Below are 17564 nucleotides of genomic sequence, written 5' to 3' on the forward strand. Positions count from 1 at the left end.
CAAATTCAGGAGAAAATCAAAGTCAAAACAGAAGACAGGAATTCACAGTAGACTTTGACGCAAGCCTCAATAAGTGAAGGCTTTAGCCATTTATGTAGAACCAGTTATATGAAACTGCTTTAGTCCAGGGCTCATGCTACCAAAAAGCTCACCTCAGCACACACCACACCCTTCAAAAGGGGCTTGTGCTGCAGAGGTGTTGACTTGCTAGGCTCAGCTGTTTCATAGAGTTGAAAGCATCTCCGAGAGATCCTACTCAAGCTTATTCCTTGGGTTGCAATACAAATCAGCTGTGTTAGCAACAGCCTCTTCACCCTGCTGCTGACTCAGGAGAGGTTAAAGCCTCCACTGAGGAAAAGCTAGTATCTCTCTGAGTCTGGTGGCAGGTTTGTTTTAGTGACCTGGCTGTGCTGCATGTTAGCAGATAATACCTAAAGGCTGTATCTCTATATACCTGTGTTACCTTTTACAGGGGTAACATGGCATGTTCTGCAGAGTGTGCTGCTGACAGCGAGCCTTGGGCAGTCACAGAATACCTGCTCACTGCTCTCTTCCCTGCACTCTCTTCTACAGAGCTATTAGCCACTCTGATAAGCAAAGCTGCTTCTCTTTTTAGTGGTTAAGAATGACATTGTTTTTCAAAGCTGAAAGTATGAACTGAATGTCTGATTCCATTAATATTTCCATGCAGCTAGTGTGGGTGGTCTTTGACAGCTCAATACTGATTCTCCACTTTGAATGTGCATAGGGAGCAACGGGGTGCTACAGAGTGTCAGGTAACTGCTGCTCTTTTGCAGCAAACCACTTTTATTGGATTTGGTAATGGGAAGAATACAAATAGCCCCTATAACAAAAGCAGAAAAACAGTCTGAATCTGTGCTGTATGTTTTATCAGACAAATGAATTCCCTAGAAATTTCATTTCAAAGCAATACTAGATTATCTTCTCTAATAAGTAAAAAAATGAGTGAGTTCACACTAGCAAGGTGACATTTATTTTACTGAAAGGAGGTGCATTAGTACCTACAAATCAATTCCTTGCAAGATGCAGGCCCTGAACAAACAGCTCCTTAGATACTCACAGCAATCAGTGTACTGTTTTGTAAGCACCAGACCAGGCATCTGAAGCCTAGCTTGTTAGCTTCCCCTCTGTTCTTATTAAAATACAGTCACACTCAAATGTAAGAACTGGTTTCCCATTTGAGTGTGGGGACTGTGAGAATATTTGTACATTTACTGCACTTTCCTGTGTTCCTCTAGCTTTCTATATGTCGCTGGTCAGCATATGAGATGCACAGGTGACAATCCTGTGTCTATACGAGACAGGAGGAGTCTAATTGGAGGGGCCAGAGTCCTTCAGGCTATTTGCTGAGGAAAGCAGAATTTTGGAGACTATAGCAGCAACATCCACCAGACAGTAGCTTTTAAAAATTAATCCCTCCTTCCACTCTTTCCCTTGTCTGAAGAGAATTTCCAAAGATGGCATTCAGATGCAAGAATTTTTCTGCTGAAAATTCTTCTTTCTTTCCTTTCTTAGTCCCATGCTTGAGACTTAATTAACAATTTTATCCCGTTTCTTTTTTTTCTTTAAAGTACTTATAACAATTTTGAAATGAAAATGCCCTTTCAAATTGAAAAGCTTAAATATTTTGTTAAAAAATAATACTCTCTAAACGTAACATTCCAACATAGAAAATGATTCCCTGCTTTTTTGGTCAAAACTATATGTCAAATATTGATAGACTCTGTCCTGAACAAGTAAATTCTGCCCTTATCCCAACTGAATTTTTAATGAAATTCACATTTACCAAAATAAATTCAGCCAATTGTGCCCAACACACAGATTTCCTGGTATGGGGAATCATTGAAAAAACAGATTCAGATTTGCTCATCTTTTTAACTATAACACACAGAACCAATGGTTTTAACGTCTGCTATGTTGAGATTTAGATAGGAATGTGATATTTCACTAGCACATAAATGAGCACAAAACTTCAAGCATATGAGGAGTGTCAATGACTTCTTTAAAAAGAAATAAATGTTTGTTGGGTTTTTGGCTGCTTTTTTTTCAGAATGATTAAAGGCTATCATTTCCTCTTAATGTTCCATAATTGGTTATTTAACTCCCACTGACACTAATGGGAACAGCCTGCTTAATCACTGCATGCCAAGATGAATATATGTGAACATGTGGTGGGTGGAAGCTGCCTTGCCTATTAAGTTTAACTATAAACAGAAAAAGGATATGAAATCTGTTGTTCTGCTGACATTGTTTTATGAATCTCTCTAACAATGTGAATTTTTAAAGCTTTTGCTTCTAGAATATATTTTCAAAAGAAGACTTTTAAGTACGCTGTCCCATGCAAGAATATTGAGACACACAAAATCCGAGTGATTTCCATGACCCCAAGTTTACAAGTTTATGGCAGAACCAAGAACAGAACACAGGTTTCTGCCTCCTACTTCTGTGCTGCAATGTTCCCTCTGCAATTAATTAAAACTGATCCTTCTGTGCTTTCCAGCAAAATGCACAATTAGGGGCTGATGCAAGTACACTGAAGTCAATGGAATTCTGTTTAGCTCAGTGGCTTTTGGACCACTTCATATATATTTCCTGTAGCTACATCTCTTTCATAAATTGTTGATTTACAGCTACAAAGACTGCCTACATACATGCCATTGGGGGAGATATAACTGCTTGCATACTGCTGAGGTTTTTTTTCTCTTTGTAGTGATCCTGACCAGGTGACCATTGTATATTGAGGAGTTAATGATCCACAATACAGTTAACCTGAGCAGGCCCAAACCCGTGCTGTGCTGAGCTGAGCTGTGCTGTGGGAACAGCTTAGCCTTCGGGCCTGTGTTGGGCTGCACAATTTCCTTGGTCACAGGACAACCTCAGCCAGCTCATTGTAACAGAGGAGCCTGCAGGCAGCTCCCACTTGGTACTGGCAATTACACTACCTGTGTGCCTCATCTTTATCTAAAAGTGCAGCAAGAAGTTCTTATGTGAACTTCTCTTTTGTTCGACAGTAGAAATGATGAATAGAATTCTTTTCTTGTACGAAAATCATGTAATAGCTCAGATGACCCGAACAGAGGAGCTTCTCTTTGCAGACAGGATCTGCGCAGCGTGCCGTGGGAAAATCCATCCCGGGTCTGTCCAACACTGTACAAACATGGGGTTTCCAGCATCTTGTAAGATTTACTATCTATATTCCTCTTTTTATTCTATCTTATTAAAACATCTATTTTATTAAGCCATTTGTTGTTGGGTCTTTCTTATGGAGATCCAGAAAGAACCCTGCCTACTGTTTCTCTCTTTCTCACCTCACAAAAGGTAACAATAGAAAATCTTGGGGTTTGGTATCAATAATTTGGACCAGTAACCTACTTCATTTGCTTGCAGATGTTGTACAAGTTGTACAACTAGTAACCTGATTTACAGTGTCATTTCTTGTAAAGACTTTGACCACCATTTTGCATCAAGGACTTTTGCTTAAGGTTTTCCACTGATCTTAGAGATAATATGATCTGCTCAAATTGCTTGCGCAGTCCTAGAAATCTCTGCCACAAGTTTCTATTTCTTGCTGTGTTGCCAAACTATTGCATATGCTTTAACTTATTTCTGCCTTAAATAAATGATTTTTGTCACTGAAAAATAAGTATACCATAAGGACCATGTCTTAAACTAATGATACAAAAGGTTAAACGCTTAACTGAAGCTATGCGGACTAGCAATAATCTCCTGCCAAACATAATATTGAGGATAAATCACTGTCCCAACTCAATTCACAGGAGAATGGGTGTATAAAGGGGTAGTATCACAAAGATGTTGTATCTCAGATAAAATATTCACAATTCACACCTCTAACACAAGCATTTTCACAATGACCCATTCTCCATATGCTTATCTACTTCTGCCTCTTTAAAGATCTCAGTTCCTTTTTTCTGATTTTGGTTCTTTTTATTTAATTATTTTACATTTTTCCCCAATTGGCTTTTTCTTGGTTTTGATCTGTTATATTTGAGATATGTCTAACCTAACAAGAAAGCATCTTTCAAGTGTCCTGTCTAGTTGTGGGGTTTTATTTTTTCTTTTTTTCCAAGTTAGTTTGTCAATTATCATGTAATAAGTCACGGCAATTATTTAGTTTCATTAAATGTGTGTTTTTTTCTTACATGACCACACTTCTTCATTTCACCTTTTCTTCTTATTGAGGAGAAGCCTGAGGAGTAAATTAAACAGGGAAGCCCAGTCGTAAGTTGATTCTGACAGGATTAGGTCTGTGGAGTCCTCAGTCCCATGCCGTTGAAAGTAAGTTGGTCTCATGAATTCATGTACTTGCAGACAGAAACACAGCTTCTTCATTTTGTCAGAAATAATACATCTACCTTGCCATTATGAAACATCCTTGGGAATCAGTGTGAGATGGTCTGCTGTCAGAGTGGGCACTCGAAGCTTGTTTTCATTTGTGTTACCTTGTTTCTGCTGTTGGATGTCTTCTTCTCAGGAGTCTGTTATATTCTGTGCTTCCTGTTCTTAGTAGCTCATGAAGTCAATAGCAGGCAGCATCTTTCTTTTTCTTATCCAAATCCATCTTTTGTGGTCCTCTGAAATTCTGACTCAATTGTTTCAAAGACAAAATGCAAACAAGCTAATCCTGGTGAGAGTTCACCAAAGCACAGCAATACGAAGAGGAGCAGGCTAAGGGGTATCTAATTACACTCTTCTGCTACCTAAGGACTAATTACAGAGACAGTCACACTGTTCTCAGGGTTGTACCGCAAAAGGTCAAGAGGCAAGTTTATTTTATAATCCAGTTATATACACTAGCTGCAGCAAGGAAAATTTGCATTAGATATAAGGAACATTTTTTTACTGCAGAGGTAGTCAAACACTGGAATGAGCCTAGACGGACTGCAGAATCTTCATCCTGGAGCCATTCAGGACAGGACCCATAGCAACTTGATCTAACTCCAAAATTGACCCTGTTTTGTGGTCCATAGACCAGATGACCTCCAGAGGTCTCTTCCAACCTAAATCAATCTATGTCTTCAATTTTCTGAGTTTTTCAATGTGCTTTAACATTTGGTTCCCTCAGCAATGGGCTAAACACATCACTGTCAGTTCTGTAAAGAAGCACACAAACTTTACCAATCCAGTAAAAGTTTGGGATCCCTTCACTATCTTCTTTTAAAACTTGGGAAAACTAAAGCCCAAATAACCAAGTGATTGCCTCCTGTCTGCAAGCTAAAATTTTAAAAAATTAACTAGAACTGTCAGGCTGCTATATTCCTTGAAGTCAAACAGCATTTACAAATCTAGTGACCAACTAGTTTTGTATATGGGTACATAAATGTTACAGCATCACAGGTGACACTGAGAAAACTAGTGACAGCAAAACTGTATTACAAACCAAATTCTCTACCAACAGTCTAACTGACATTGATATATCAGTAGGAGAATTTGCTCTTAGGTTTTTGTCATTCAGCCTCTAAACACCGCTAACAGACAAGATGCAGGACCACTGCAGAGCTGTAGAATTATAGAAAGTAAGGCTGGAAGGGAGTCTGGGGGACTATTTAACCCAATTCCCTCTCCAAGGCATGTTCAGTCATTTCTACATCATTCTTAATAGATTTCTGGTGAAACTATTCTTTTGGATCTCTAATGATGGAGATTCCACAGTAGTTTCAGACAGTCTATTTCAATGTTTCACTACCATTAGACTATTGTTTTCTTAATTTCATCTGCTGATACTTAAGACCGCTATTTCTGTCCTGTAAACTATGGACATGAAGAACAGTCATCTCTTCCTCTTCCCAGGAACCACTTTTTATTTAAAGAATACTAAGTATGTCTGACCAATAAAGTTGGAGATATGAAAACACAAAACGAGTCATACAGACTTGTATACTTTACTAAACTGAGAAAGGGTCTGACAAAATTCTGCATTTTCCAACTTTTCTCCAATCCAAAATGAAAATAAATCTTGAAAACATAAAATTTCATTCCAAATGGACATTCAAGTTCCTACCTACCCCTATTACACATAGTGTAACAAAGACACAATCCTAAATAATAAAATCCCCACGCAAGTCGAAAAATGATGCATAACTATTCCCTTGACCATCTAAATGCATAACAGAATGACGAGCTACACTTTGCATGCATGTCAACTCTGCTGTATTGTACATTTCCAGTATGACACTGACCATGACACAACTACAGTAAGAGCCTAACAGATATATCCTGATAAAGAAACTCTGTAATATTCAAAGGTAGGAAGAAGACAAATAAGCCTAACTATAGTACAGCAGACATTTGTTGAGTTTCTGCATAAAGTGAGAAAATAGATATTAGAGAATGCATAAGTGAAGTTTGAAATAAAGGAAATTTGAGTTCCTCCCTTTCTCCTCTGTACAAATTTATACCCCACCAATAACATGAGGAAACAAAAGGTATCTGCTAGTATCAGAAAGATCTGAATCTGTCTTATTACAAAGCCTATGTGACAGTAACTGGGTCACTGATTAGTAACAATGATGAGCCGTGCTCCCTAACACTAAATTCATCTTCTGCTAGCAACACATTCATATTTGCTTGAAATTTCACATCCTGCCATTGAAGCAAATAGGCATTAACTTCCCAAAGAGGCATGAGCATTAAGGTGACTGTATTGGGGACTGCTACTCCAGCTAAAAATGAAAAATGGACAGCCCTGAGGAAAAAATTAATCCTAACTCATTCTCAAAGCTGTAAAAACTACAACAGATACTGACGCAGCTTCAACTACTACTGATACAGATAAAATGCAAGCTTAGAGATGCTGAGGAGAATATTCTAAATCTGTGGTTATTATCAGCTTGCCATGGAAATACCCTCCTGGCTTGGGTCAGAGGGAGATGCAGAAAGCAGATACGCTTCCAGCTTATTTCTTGGGAATGCCATCTACTGGTGGAAAAGAAGATATTGAGCAAATGCATCCAAATGCCAGAAACGCTGGTTTCCTGGGACTTCAGTATCACTCTGGCTAGAAATACTGCTGCAGATTAGCAAGATTATATATCTGGACATTATAAGTGCAAATGAAAGAGGTGACAGGCCAGGAGGAAAAGGAACTTTTCCAAGGATTAAGGAAGAAGGAATTGAGAATGAGAAATAAGCCACAGTCTGGGTACCTCTGATTTTTGCAATGTTCTCATCACCAATACATTGTTAAGAGATACTTTGTAGAAGTCTGTCCAGTTCTCAGTGAGTGAAGCCAAAAAACATTCAGTCCCCTGTAATGTACTTGCAGCCAAGAGACAAAATTGTGATGATATCCTTTGATGCTGGCAACATAAGTGAAACCGCCCAAGTGAAATACTGATGCATCAAGTAGCCAGGATGGGAAGGATACGAATGCCAAATACGTTGCATTGCTGAACGGGTAATACAGGGTAGTAGTAATAATAGGTGAAACTGCTGTATCCAGAAGGAGCAAAAGGAAATAAAACTATTTGTAGTGCCTAGAATATATTTCGTTATGATGCTTCTCGATGCTAATATAATTTTGGTGTAACTTTAAGGCAATTGCCTATGGGATAACCATTTCTTATTGCAGTCTAATTATCCAAGTCTATTAGTTAAATCATATTTCAAATCTCTCATGTATATTCATCAAAATCACGAGTCTTACTTAATGACAAATGGTTATTAAAACAATAAAGCTAGACATAAAGGGGATCTCAGGCTCATGGTATTTGGATGAATTCATATAGAGTGTGACATGGCAATCGTGACGTCACCTGAAGTGCAGAATGCAGTGCAGAACCGAATCATCCTGGCCTGGCCCCTATTACCTCCCTGATACTGCATTCTTGTTTACATGTAAGCACAACAGGACTTCATTAAGCAGCAAATCACACTTGGAGTGGATGGAAACCAGTTTATTGATGTCTAAACAGGTAACAATGCGGCTCATCAAGAACTGAGGGGATAGCAGTCTGCTTTCTTTGTGCTATTATGGAAGCAGTACATCACCTTTGAGCTCTAGCTGTGCCTTTACAAGTGCCTTAAAACTAGGCCGGGATAACTATAGCCAGCTGTTGGTACTGATACCTACACCAAACCTTGCTATCCCACAAGGCTGTTTATGCATAGGACTGAATTCTACTGAATGTTTCTTTAGTGAAGAAAATAAAATGCGTAATCAGTAAATGGCAGGTAACACTGTGTACTCTGAAGTAGATGCCTTTGCACTGGCACAGGTCAAACAGGTGTTTTTTCTCTACATATGTGGGAAAAAGAAGAGTTATTTTAAAATATGAATTGCATCATACACATGGAGACATCTACAGAACATTAAACAAAAAGAAGGGAATCAGTATGCAAGCAAAACCCTGACTGGCAAAGGGCATAAGGTTAACAGGAAATGACCAAAGCAGAATTCAGTTTTCCCCATTCATTTCACTAGGATCAGCTCTGTCTGACAGCAGAATTTGATTTATCGGTTGATAAAGCCACGTATACATTCTCTCAGACAGTCTAAAAATCATTTCTCTTTTCCTGGCCAAGGAAGCTTTTTCTCTGTCAAATACCAATCACTCATGGTGAGAGAACAGTTGACAACAACCTATACATATTAAATGGGGCTATTAGCAGGTAAATATTTTGTCAGGAATTTGCAAAACTACTAATGAATAGTTTCCTTTACGTAAGTGAAGGTTCCAGCTATGGTATGCTTTCACACACTTCACTGAAATGGACAACAATTGCCCTTCAGTTCGCTAGGGAGCAAAGCTTAAGTAAACCTTTGGTACCAGACAGCTTGTGGCATACCGAGAAAGAGTTATCCTGCATGTGAAATCCTAGGACTAAAACAAAGTATCTTTAAAAGAAACAAGCAGAGGAAGAAACATTATGTACAGTATGTTATTTGGTAAAAGACACAATGATTTAGCTTTGAGTTCAGATTCAGGCAGAGATCCAATGTAAGCGTGCTTACTACCTTACTTAATTGTACTTCAAAGAAGATATTAGCTGAGAAGGTCTTCTGCATCTTCTGAACCAATAGGCTACACAGCCAGCTGGAGTCTACCCCCTCCCTGTGTCATTGCCCAAATCTATTTGGAAGCTGAATTTGGCCTGTTCTGGGAAAAGTGTCATCTGTCTGCGGTGTGGGAAAACCATTCTGTTTTTCTGCCATTTCCGTAGATATACTCACCCACATACACTAGAGTCATGGGAAACTGCATGATTCAGACAGCGCTCTATTTAAAAAATCAGTGAAGGAAGTCTTACGGAAAAGAAAACAATTATCACCAAAAAAATCACAGGAAACAAAAATTAAAATTTAAGAACACGTCAGTATTGATATGCCTTGGAAAACGTTACATTTTTCATTATTTTCTTGGGCTACTGTCATTCCTCTTTACCAGTTCTAATCAATTATGTCTCTTGCTCCAAGGATTAGATAAAGATCAGGAACAAAATAAGTTCTCAGAAGTCTACAAGTCAGTCTTACACAAAGATATCTTATAAAGAGTTCTTCATCTACTTTTACTTCATTCTGCCAGGATCCACTAATCAGTGTTCTCCCTCCAGGACAGACTGCTTGGACAATGGAGCCGATGAGGTATAGCTCTCTTCTCTTTCCTGTGCTCGTTTCAAGATTTTTTTTTCCCAGTGTGTGCATATATGTACACCACCATAACATATATTTTGAAGTAAAGTGAAGCTCTTCTCCCAAGAATTAATGTTCTTAAAAGAAAATCAACATAGCTCAGTAAAAAAACCCAGTAACTCATGGGACATGAAAAAAATCCTTTTTCAGGGAAAAAGAAAATGCTTGAAGTCTGGATTTGTAAAACCTGCTGTTCTGAGAGTGCTGGCCACCTAGTGCACACTTGAATTTGCTGTCTGCAAGGGTCTCTGGACAGCACTAGTAGTCTTCAACAATAAGTCCCCAAAGTGCAGCTACAGACTGATGGTTCATGCTTTTAGGAACAGAATTTTGTTAAGAGTTGCAGTCATCATGCCTTGCCAAAGCAGCAGTAATAAAGGAGCATCAGAAGACAGTAAAGGTGGTTATTATGGGACTTACTGAGAATCTCAAAATCTGCCAGGAGGTAATATGCTACAAAAGCTACTTCAAATACAGTACACAAGCGTACATGCTGCAAACTCACTGAGCTGCTGTAAAATTACCTTACATTAGAGGAGTTAAAGAATATAGTAATTATTCGTGAAAGAATAAATGAATTCTCCCATGTTTTCCTGGTGATTGAGATATTTTTTTTTCTTCTTTGTGTCTCTTAGCTGCCTCTGTTACCTTTTATATTCCACAGCACAATCAGATAGCAGTAATTATCAACAAGCTTGATCCTGCCCAAACTGAAGTGAATGAAAAACTGCCAACTGGGCTCAAAGGGAAGTGAAAATGAGTCCCCAAATTAGGGAAAAATAATAATCACTGTGGTAATAAGCTAAGGCATCAGTGTTCCTGTCACTTTTGCTTTGTGTGGCTTTACTTACTTGCTTTAGAGAGATAATGATATGGGGGCATGTAAAAAGAGTATTTTGCTCATACACGTTAGACATGCAGCTGCTGTTTCTGTCTCTGGACTGACATAAATAGAGAGGCTGTATCATAAGCAGTGTAAATTGCAAAATCTCCTCTGTGGAGCTACTGATTTATAGGGATTACCTGGCCTGGAATTTGTACTTCCAACATTGACAAAGGCTTGATGCTTCCCTCTGGGGAAAAGACCAGTCCACCATTACCCTGAGAATACATGCTCAACCTCAGACAAATAATAGCCAAGTTATTAAGCTGTTCTTGCTTGTCTTACCTGATGTCCATGTGAATAGCTCTCTCTTTAGAAAGCTGCTGTAACTGCTTATAAATTTGTTATTTCAAACTGCAGATTTATACAAAGCTTTTATAAAAGAGGAGTTTACCACATGTGAAACATTGGCTAAATTAAGTGAAGATTATGTGCATCCAATGATTGTTTTTGAGCAAGTTCTGTTTTCTTTTAATGACAAAGGGGCCATACCCAAGGCAGCAAGTCCCAAACTGCTTACAGTCTCTAGGAAGCTCTCATGGAAGGCAAAGCTCGTCAATGGCCACATATTTTAAGGCACATGATGATCCAGTGGGCCAAATCATGACAGTAGAGGTAGGCCGCATTTCCTCTCTTAAATTACCCTTCAGTTTTGACAGACTTCTGCAGCTCATTCAGGGGTCACTCTGTCCCATTCCTCCTCCCCAGCATCAGGTCAGCCATCTTGCCAGAAGCTGAAAGAAGTCTCAGCCCTTCCCTGGCTGCTCACGTGTTTGGTTTCTGGAACAGATCTGCCTTCTGTGATAAAACTGGCTCTCCGACATCATCGTCACAACGCTCTTTAAAATACTGTCTAAATCCACTGCCAGTTTTGGAAAGAGAGGTTTCAGAAATACTGCGTTCCTGCAAGTTTTGTGAAAACGAGCAGCCAGGCACAGCAGTGAGACCTTCGTAGTGCTCCCACAGATGGAAAGGCTGAGGTGGCTGCAGCCTCGTCCACCCCACGAGACTGCAGGCAGCGAGCTCACTCAGAAGCACAAGATGGCCGTCCAGCGCACCGCCACGCCGCTAGCTCTGCCGGGCCAGCCAAACGCACATGTGAAGGCGGCAGAAAGTCTACTAGTCATGGCAGAAAGCAACCATCATTTGAGGACCCTATGGGCCATAGAAAAGAGCTGCAGATATGGTGTAGGGCGTGAGCCATAAAAACACGGCAGGCAACTGAGACCACCCCACCAGCGACAGCACATGAGGAGGAAACGGGGAGAGCCGTTGACAGCAGGCGGGAGGCCGTTGGGAAGCCGTTGGAGAGCCGTTATGAGGGCGGGCGGTCTTTGGAAGCGTTACTTCACGGCGCTTCACAGAACGGGCTCGTGAGGGAGCCAGCCTGCGGGCAGCGGGAACGGGGCTCTCCCGCCCGCAGCCCTGACAGCGCTACGGTAGGACTCCGGAAAGTTCTGCCACACCGGCGCCGTCCCAGCAACGGGTCGCAGCGGGGCGGGCTGCGCGCAGCGCCGAGCCGCCCGTCAACTGCCCCACAGCCCGCCGCGCCGGGCCCCTCCCTCCGCCCGGCGGGGGCTGTGGCGGGGCCGGGGCGGTGCCAACAGCAGAGCGGGGCGAGCGCAGCGACCGAGCGCGGGGAGCGCCGCGGGCTCTCCGCCGGGAGCCATGGGCCAGGACTTGCCGTGGCTCAACCACTCCGGCAGCCCGCGGGCGGCGGGCAACGCCTGTGCGGCGGACGGGCAGCGCGGCGGGCCCTTCGCCGCCGCCACCGCCGCGCTGCTGGCGGCGCTCATGGGGCTGCTGGTGCTGGCCACAGTGTTGGGCAATGCCCTGGTCATTCTGGCGTTCGTGGTAGACCGGAGCCTCCGCACGCAGGGCAACTTCTTCTTCCTCAACCTGGCCATCGCCGACCTCCTGGTGGGTGAGTTCCGGGGCGCCGGGAGGGGCGGAGGGTTGCGGTCCGCAGCGCTGCACGTGTCACCGCCGAGCTCTGTCTGCAGGCGGCTTCTGCATCCCTCTCTACATCCCCTACGTGCTGACGGGCGAGTGGAGACTCGGCAGGGGCTTGTGTAAGCTGTGGCTGGTGGCAGACTACCTGGTGTGCACCGCCTCCGTCTTCAACATCGTCCTTATCAGCTTCGACAGGTTCATCTCTGTCACCAAAGCGGTAAGGGCTGGGCAAGTGGTCCTGAGGGTGGTCTGCAGGGGCTCCAAGGCTGCCCTTTCAAGCAGGATGGTTTGCTTAGGTCACCTGGCTCTCAACCCCATTGCACCTCACTCAAACACCACAGGAGACGGGGTATCGAGGCAGTTCCCCTCAGTCCTGGAAATAGTTCTGGGAGTGATCAGCTTTGGCAGAAAAGACATTTGCATCTCACTTTTACATTGGAAGAGGTACTCTGCTTTAGAAACAGGCACAGTTTGTATATGCTGCTGTTCCAGCTAGAAGGGCAGAGGGAACAAGGTATACTTATTTCTTCCCCAGCCACACCTTGGATAAGCTTAAAAAGTACTACCCAGCTGAAAGAGACCATCTCCCTCAGAACTTGGCAGTGCACCTGTTGACAACTGATAGCCCAAGCCAGCCTAGCTGCATCCCAGCTGCAGCACGAGGCAGAGACAGATCTCCTAGCAATGGGTACCAAACTCTCAGGGAGAATTAGATGTATACAGCTATGTATGGTTCAAAAGTGGCCCAATATAAATTAACATCTTTCAAGGGATGCAAATGCTATTTCCATGTAACAGCCACAGAAATAGCTAGTCTTGCCTCAGTCACGCAGCATGTTGGTTATCGAAAAAGGAGTAGACTAGACTTTGCAAAATCAAAAGCTAACTTCATTTTCACCTAGACCATACTGCCTCGAAGTATTTTGGATGGTGCCAAAATAACACATTTTACCTGCTAATAGGTTTCACTCTTCTACACACACATCTTGGTTATTCTTCAGCCCCCTGTTCCACCCACATTTCCTTAAAAGGTTAATTTAGCTTCATTCCTCATTCTAAACCACACTAAGAGGCAATGATACTTTTTAGGCAAACAGTACAAAGAGGCTGCAAGATCACTTTACCAGTTTATATGCAACTTAGTGTTTTACCAACTTCTTTTTGAAGAGGGAGAAATGAACAGATTAATTCTTAAACAGTGAACACTTACAATTCCTTTATTTTCTATGTTCTGAATTAGCCATGAATTTTGCTTTCATAAGCCAAACTCTCATGACTATACACATAGTATAAATATATAGACTGGATGGTTTCAGAAACAGAAAGGGAAACCGGTCATAATAAATCAGAAAAATCAGCCACTTCAAAATACTTCAAATTAATCCTCCATAATAAAACCCTCCCCAAGCAGGAGTACAGAAGCTGCCTGTTGGGTTACGGCAGTATAAGAACATATGAACAGGAATATATGAAGTTCTAAATTAGTCTCCATCTCAATGAACACTGTAATCTTCCCACAAGACTGCTCTTGAAATCATTAGCAGCTTTGTCAAGGATTGCAAAACCAGACCTGATTCAGGCAAACTCAGGATTCCTTAGTTGTGCGGGTATTCTACCAGAACAGCATTGGCTTTGGAGACCAAGATCCACGGACTGGGGCAGTAAACATGAATCCTATACAGAATTCAAGCTTGAGAACTTCATATTCCAAAACACTGTGGCCACTGTAGAGATGTGAAGATTGTACTCCAATTCACTATATGAATATTGTCCACTACACCAGGGAATTAGAACATTGAGAAGTAGAAGATCTTGATTTTAAGATTCTACTGAATTCTATTGCCAATACAGTTTACTGACTCAGTATTACTGACATACTTACTGGTTTTTTTGCACTTTAGCTTCTCTATTTTCTAAATAAGGGAAATTACTCTTCCTGTAAAGCACTTTGCAGACCACAACACTCCATCTATACATCTTAATTGCAGATAAGAGTTCTGCAAGTACTTAATAAAAGAATGAAATTAAGGATATCAAACAGAAGTAAAAGCTGTTACCCATTAAATTTTTGTGTGGTTTTCACATTAAGGAAAAAAAAAAAAAAGGCTATCTCAACAAAGCAGAAAAAAGAACTTGCATGGGTGTTCTATGAATTCAGATCCTTTTATGTATTTTAAATTAAATGATTTAAAAATTCTAAGTAAGTGAATTTTGAAGGGCCATGTTTTTAGATATGCTATAAACTGGTGTCACAGCTAATGCAGTTGAATATGTAAGCAACTGGTGACAACCAATTCTAAGAATAGCAGTGGTTATTTGCTTTGGAAAAGCCTTGGTTTTCTAGCTTTTAAGATCCCATGCACGTTCTCAGAGCATATCCTGTCACCTTGATAATGTTTGTTGGAATGGATATTTCAGAAATAGCTTTTCTGTGGTACCGGTAAGCTTGGTATAACCCCCGTCCCTAAACCAATATATTATCAACCCTCACAAGTGACAGAGAGGGCCATATTCCAAGGTAGTCATGTAACTGAGATACTAGTAATGTATGTGACTTATCTTTTCTCTCTCTCAGGTCAGTTACAGGGCTCGGAAAGGGATGACCAGAAATGCAATATTGAAGATGATCACTGTATGGATTGCTGCTTTTCTTCTCTATGGTCCAGCCATTCTCAGTTGGGAGCACATTGCCCAAAAGAGCATCCTCCCTGAACGAGAATGTCATGCAGAATTCTTCTACAACTGGTATTTCCTAATGATTGCCTCTACTATTGAATTCTTTACACCTTTCATCACTGTTACATACTTTAACTTAAGTATTTACCTCAACATCAGGAAACGCACATCCCTCAGAAATGAAAACCTATCACCTGGTCAAGATGACTGTGAAATGAGTTTCCAGGGGGAAAAAAGGGAACACACTGTATTTTTTGTAAAACCTGCTAACAGACACAAACATGAGAAGAGAGCAAGCAGCCTTTCTCCCCCAGAAAAGGCTTCAAGGCTTAGCCTACATAAGCTTGACAATCAGTCATTAAATTTCAACATCAGTCAAGACCTTCCACCACTTCAGGTGGAAGTCAAGACCAAGCCTCATAGGAATGGTTTCTACAAAACTACAGAAAGCGTATGCAATGCCACCAGCAGAGTGGACATTGCTAACACTATGGCAAATAGATTTAGACTTTCCCGGGATAAAAGAGTAGCAAAGTCTTTAGCAATTATTGTCTGTGTGTTTGGTTTGTGTTGGGCTCCCTATACGCTTTTGATGATCATCAGAGCAGCTTGCCATGGGCACTGTGTGCAGTATTCACTCTACGAGACTTCATTTTGGCTTCTGTGGGTGAATTCAGCCATTAACCCTGTTCTATACCCACTGTGTCACATGAGCTTTAGGAAAGCCTTTATAAAACTCCTGTGTCCACGAAAAGCCAAAATTCATCCTCATATTTTTATGTGAAAAAAAGAAAGTGTGAAGGCTGACAATTAGTACATCTTGCTTTCAGTGGGAGCATAAACTGGCTAATATTCACCTACAAGTATTAAGTGCAATGTGCACTGGGTAGTTTATGGAATACTGATAAGTAGGTACAAGCATAGATATTTATGAATGTATAGAAATACAGTCATCCACGTAGCTGGAGAAATCACAGCAATGAAAAGGAAGGTAATTGCTCAAAGCTCTTTGGGAAATTATGCCAACAGTGTATCTTCTGGTAATGGTGCACTAGCGTTAAAGTGCTGAAAAGGGAACACAACATCCATGGCCAGTAATTAGAGTTCAGGCTCTCTCACTTTTACTAACTGTAAATATTGCTGGTAAGGAATTTCATAGAGTGTTAACCTTGGACCTGTTATATTTTATGCCCAAACCCACTCTAAAATGCCAAGGGTCTCAGCTGTTAAGTGTAGCATGCTTTTTCCCCCCACTTAGTGGCAAGCCAGACAAGATCATGACCAATGCAAAAAACTAAATACTGGTGTCCAGGAAAAGCATGGAACAAGAGGCACAAGAACAGTCAGGTTACCAGAGAAGCTGAGCAATTGTAGCAGGTAAGGGAGCACTGATTTGAGTGGAAAAGGTGATTGAGAAATAAGAGTAGAATTTTTAATAGAACTAAGTTCAGGAACAGGATAGAAAAGGGTTTTGAGCTTTGGATAGGAGATAGGAGAATTGAGAGTTCATACACTGGAAGAGTTTCACCATGAGTTTCCTCCCCTGGCTATGACTTCCTGCCCCCTGCCAGGATCCTGCATGGGCAGGAATCTACTCAAGTCAAACCTCTACTCCTTACAGGACTGACAGGTATTACCCTTCTATCTTTTGCTGTAAGTATAGAGTAAGCATAGTAAGTCTGTAAGATCTATGACAGACAGATCTTGCTATAGACAGATCTTTAGGTAAACTTCCCTTGGAGTAATTTTAAAAACATTTCCAATTAGACTGTTACCAGTTCTGACTAGCTCTGAAAAGAAAAAAATGTTGTTTTCCCTTACCCCATCCATTGGATCTATCCATCCATCCAGTGGTCAAAAAAAAAAGTAGTACTACTTGAAGTGTTCAGACATTTTCCAAGTCATGCATCATGAATAGCATGACTCAAAAAAGTCTGTTAAAATTTACAGCCTTGCTATTGACCATGAGTGTGAAAGAACGTGAACAACTACATACTGTTTCTGCCATTCTGCCTCTACCACAAGAGAAGCTCACACAGCTAGATCCTGAGTTTTGACTAGATTTGTCCCACAAGAGGTATCGATTTGAACATCACTAGTGATGCGAGTTTGTTTCCACTATCATAAGCATTTTCTACGTAGCTTAACAGATGCTTTCCTTTGCTGACAAGAGTGATAGCTATTGAACAGCTGTAGTTGTCCATTGCCACAGCCAAAATGCATGTTAGTACAGCTGATCTTGAAGTTTACAGACAGTACTTAGAAATTATTTATTTTGTAAAGTTTCAATAAAAGTAAGAACTGTGGAAGAGTCATAACTTTGTAGCCTTAACAAGTGGTACATGGGAAAAAGCACTAGCCTACGTCATTTGGGTAACTGCA

General features: G+C 41.1%; 1 protein-coding gene across 1 annotated transcript; it reads left to right on the top strand.

Annotated features, from left to right (window-relative positions):
* The first annotated feature begins 12221 nt into the window (after nucleotides 1–12221).
* Nucleotides 12222–16140, top strand: LOC127021299 (histamine H3 receptor-like). Its single transcript, XM_050904275.1, has 3 exons — nucleotides 12222–12477; nucleotides 12557–12723; nucleotides 15082–16140. The coding sequence occupies exons 1-3, from the start codon at nucleotides 12222–12224 to the stop codon at nucleotides 15964–15966; spliced, it is 1308 nt and encodes a 435-aa protein (XP_050760232.1). The 3' UTR covers nucleotides 15967–16140.
* The last annotated feature ends 1424 nt before the right edge of the window (nucleotides 16141–17564 follow it).

Source organism: Gymnogyps californianus, chromosome 12, assembly GCF_018139145.2.
Source record: "Gymnogyps californianus isolate 813 chromosome 12, ASM1813914v2, whole genome shotgun sequence".
In the NCBI taxonomy this organism is placed as follows: Eukaryota; Metazoa; Chordata; class Aves; order Accipitriformes; family Cathartidae; genus Gymnogyps; species Gymnogyps californianus.

Bases quoted from the DNA above. Each gene is read 5' to 3' on its own strand.
- LOC127021299 (XM_050904275.1), top strand. From the start codon at position 12,222: ATGGGCCAGGACTTGCCGTGGCTCAACCACTCCGGCAGCCCGCGGGCG. The intron at 12,478-12,556 runs GTGAGTTCCGGG...CTCTGTCTGCAG, and splicing joins CATCGCCGACCTCCTGGTGG to GCGGCTTCTGCATCCCTCTC. The intron at 12,724-15,081 runs GTAAGGGCTGGG...TCTCTCTCTCAG, and splicing joins TCATCTCTGTCACCAAAGCG to GTCAGTTACAGGGCTCGGAA.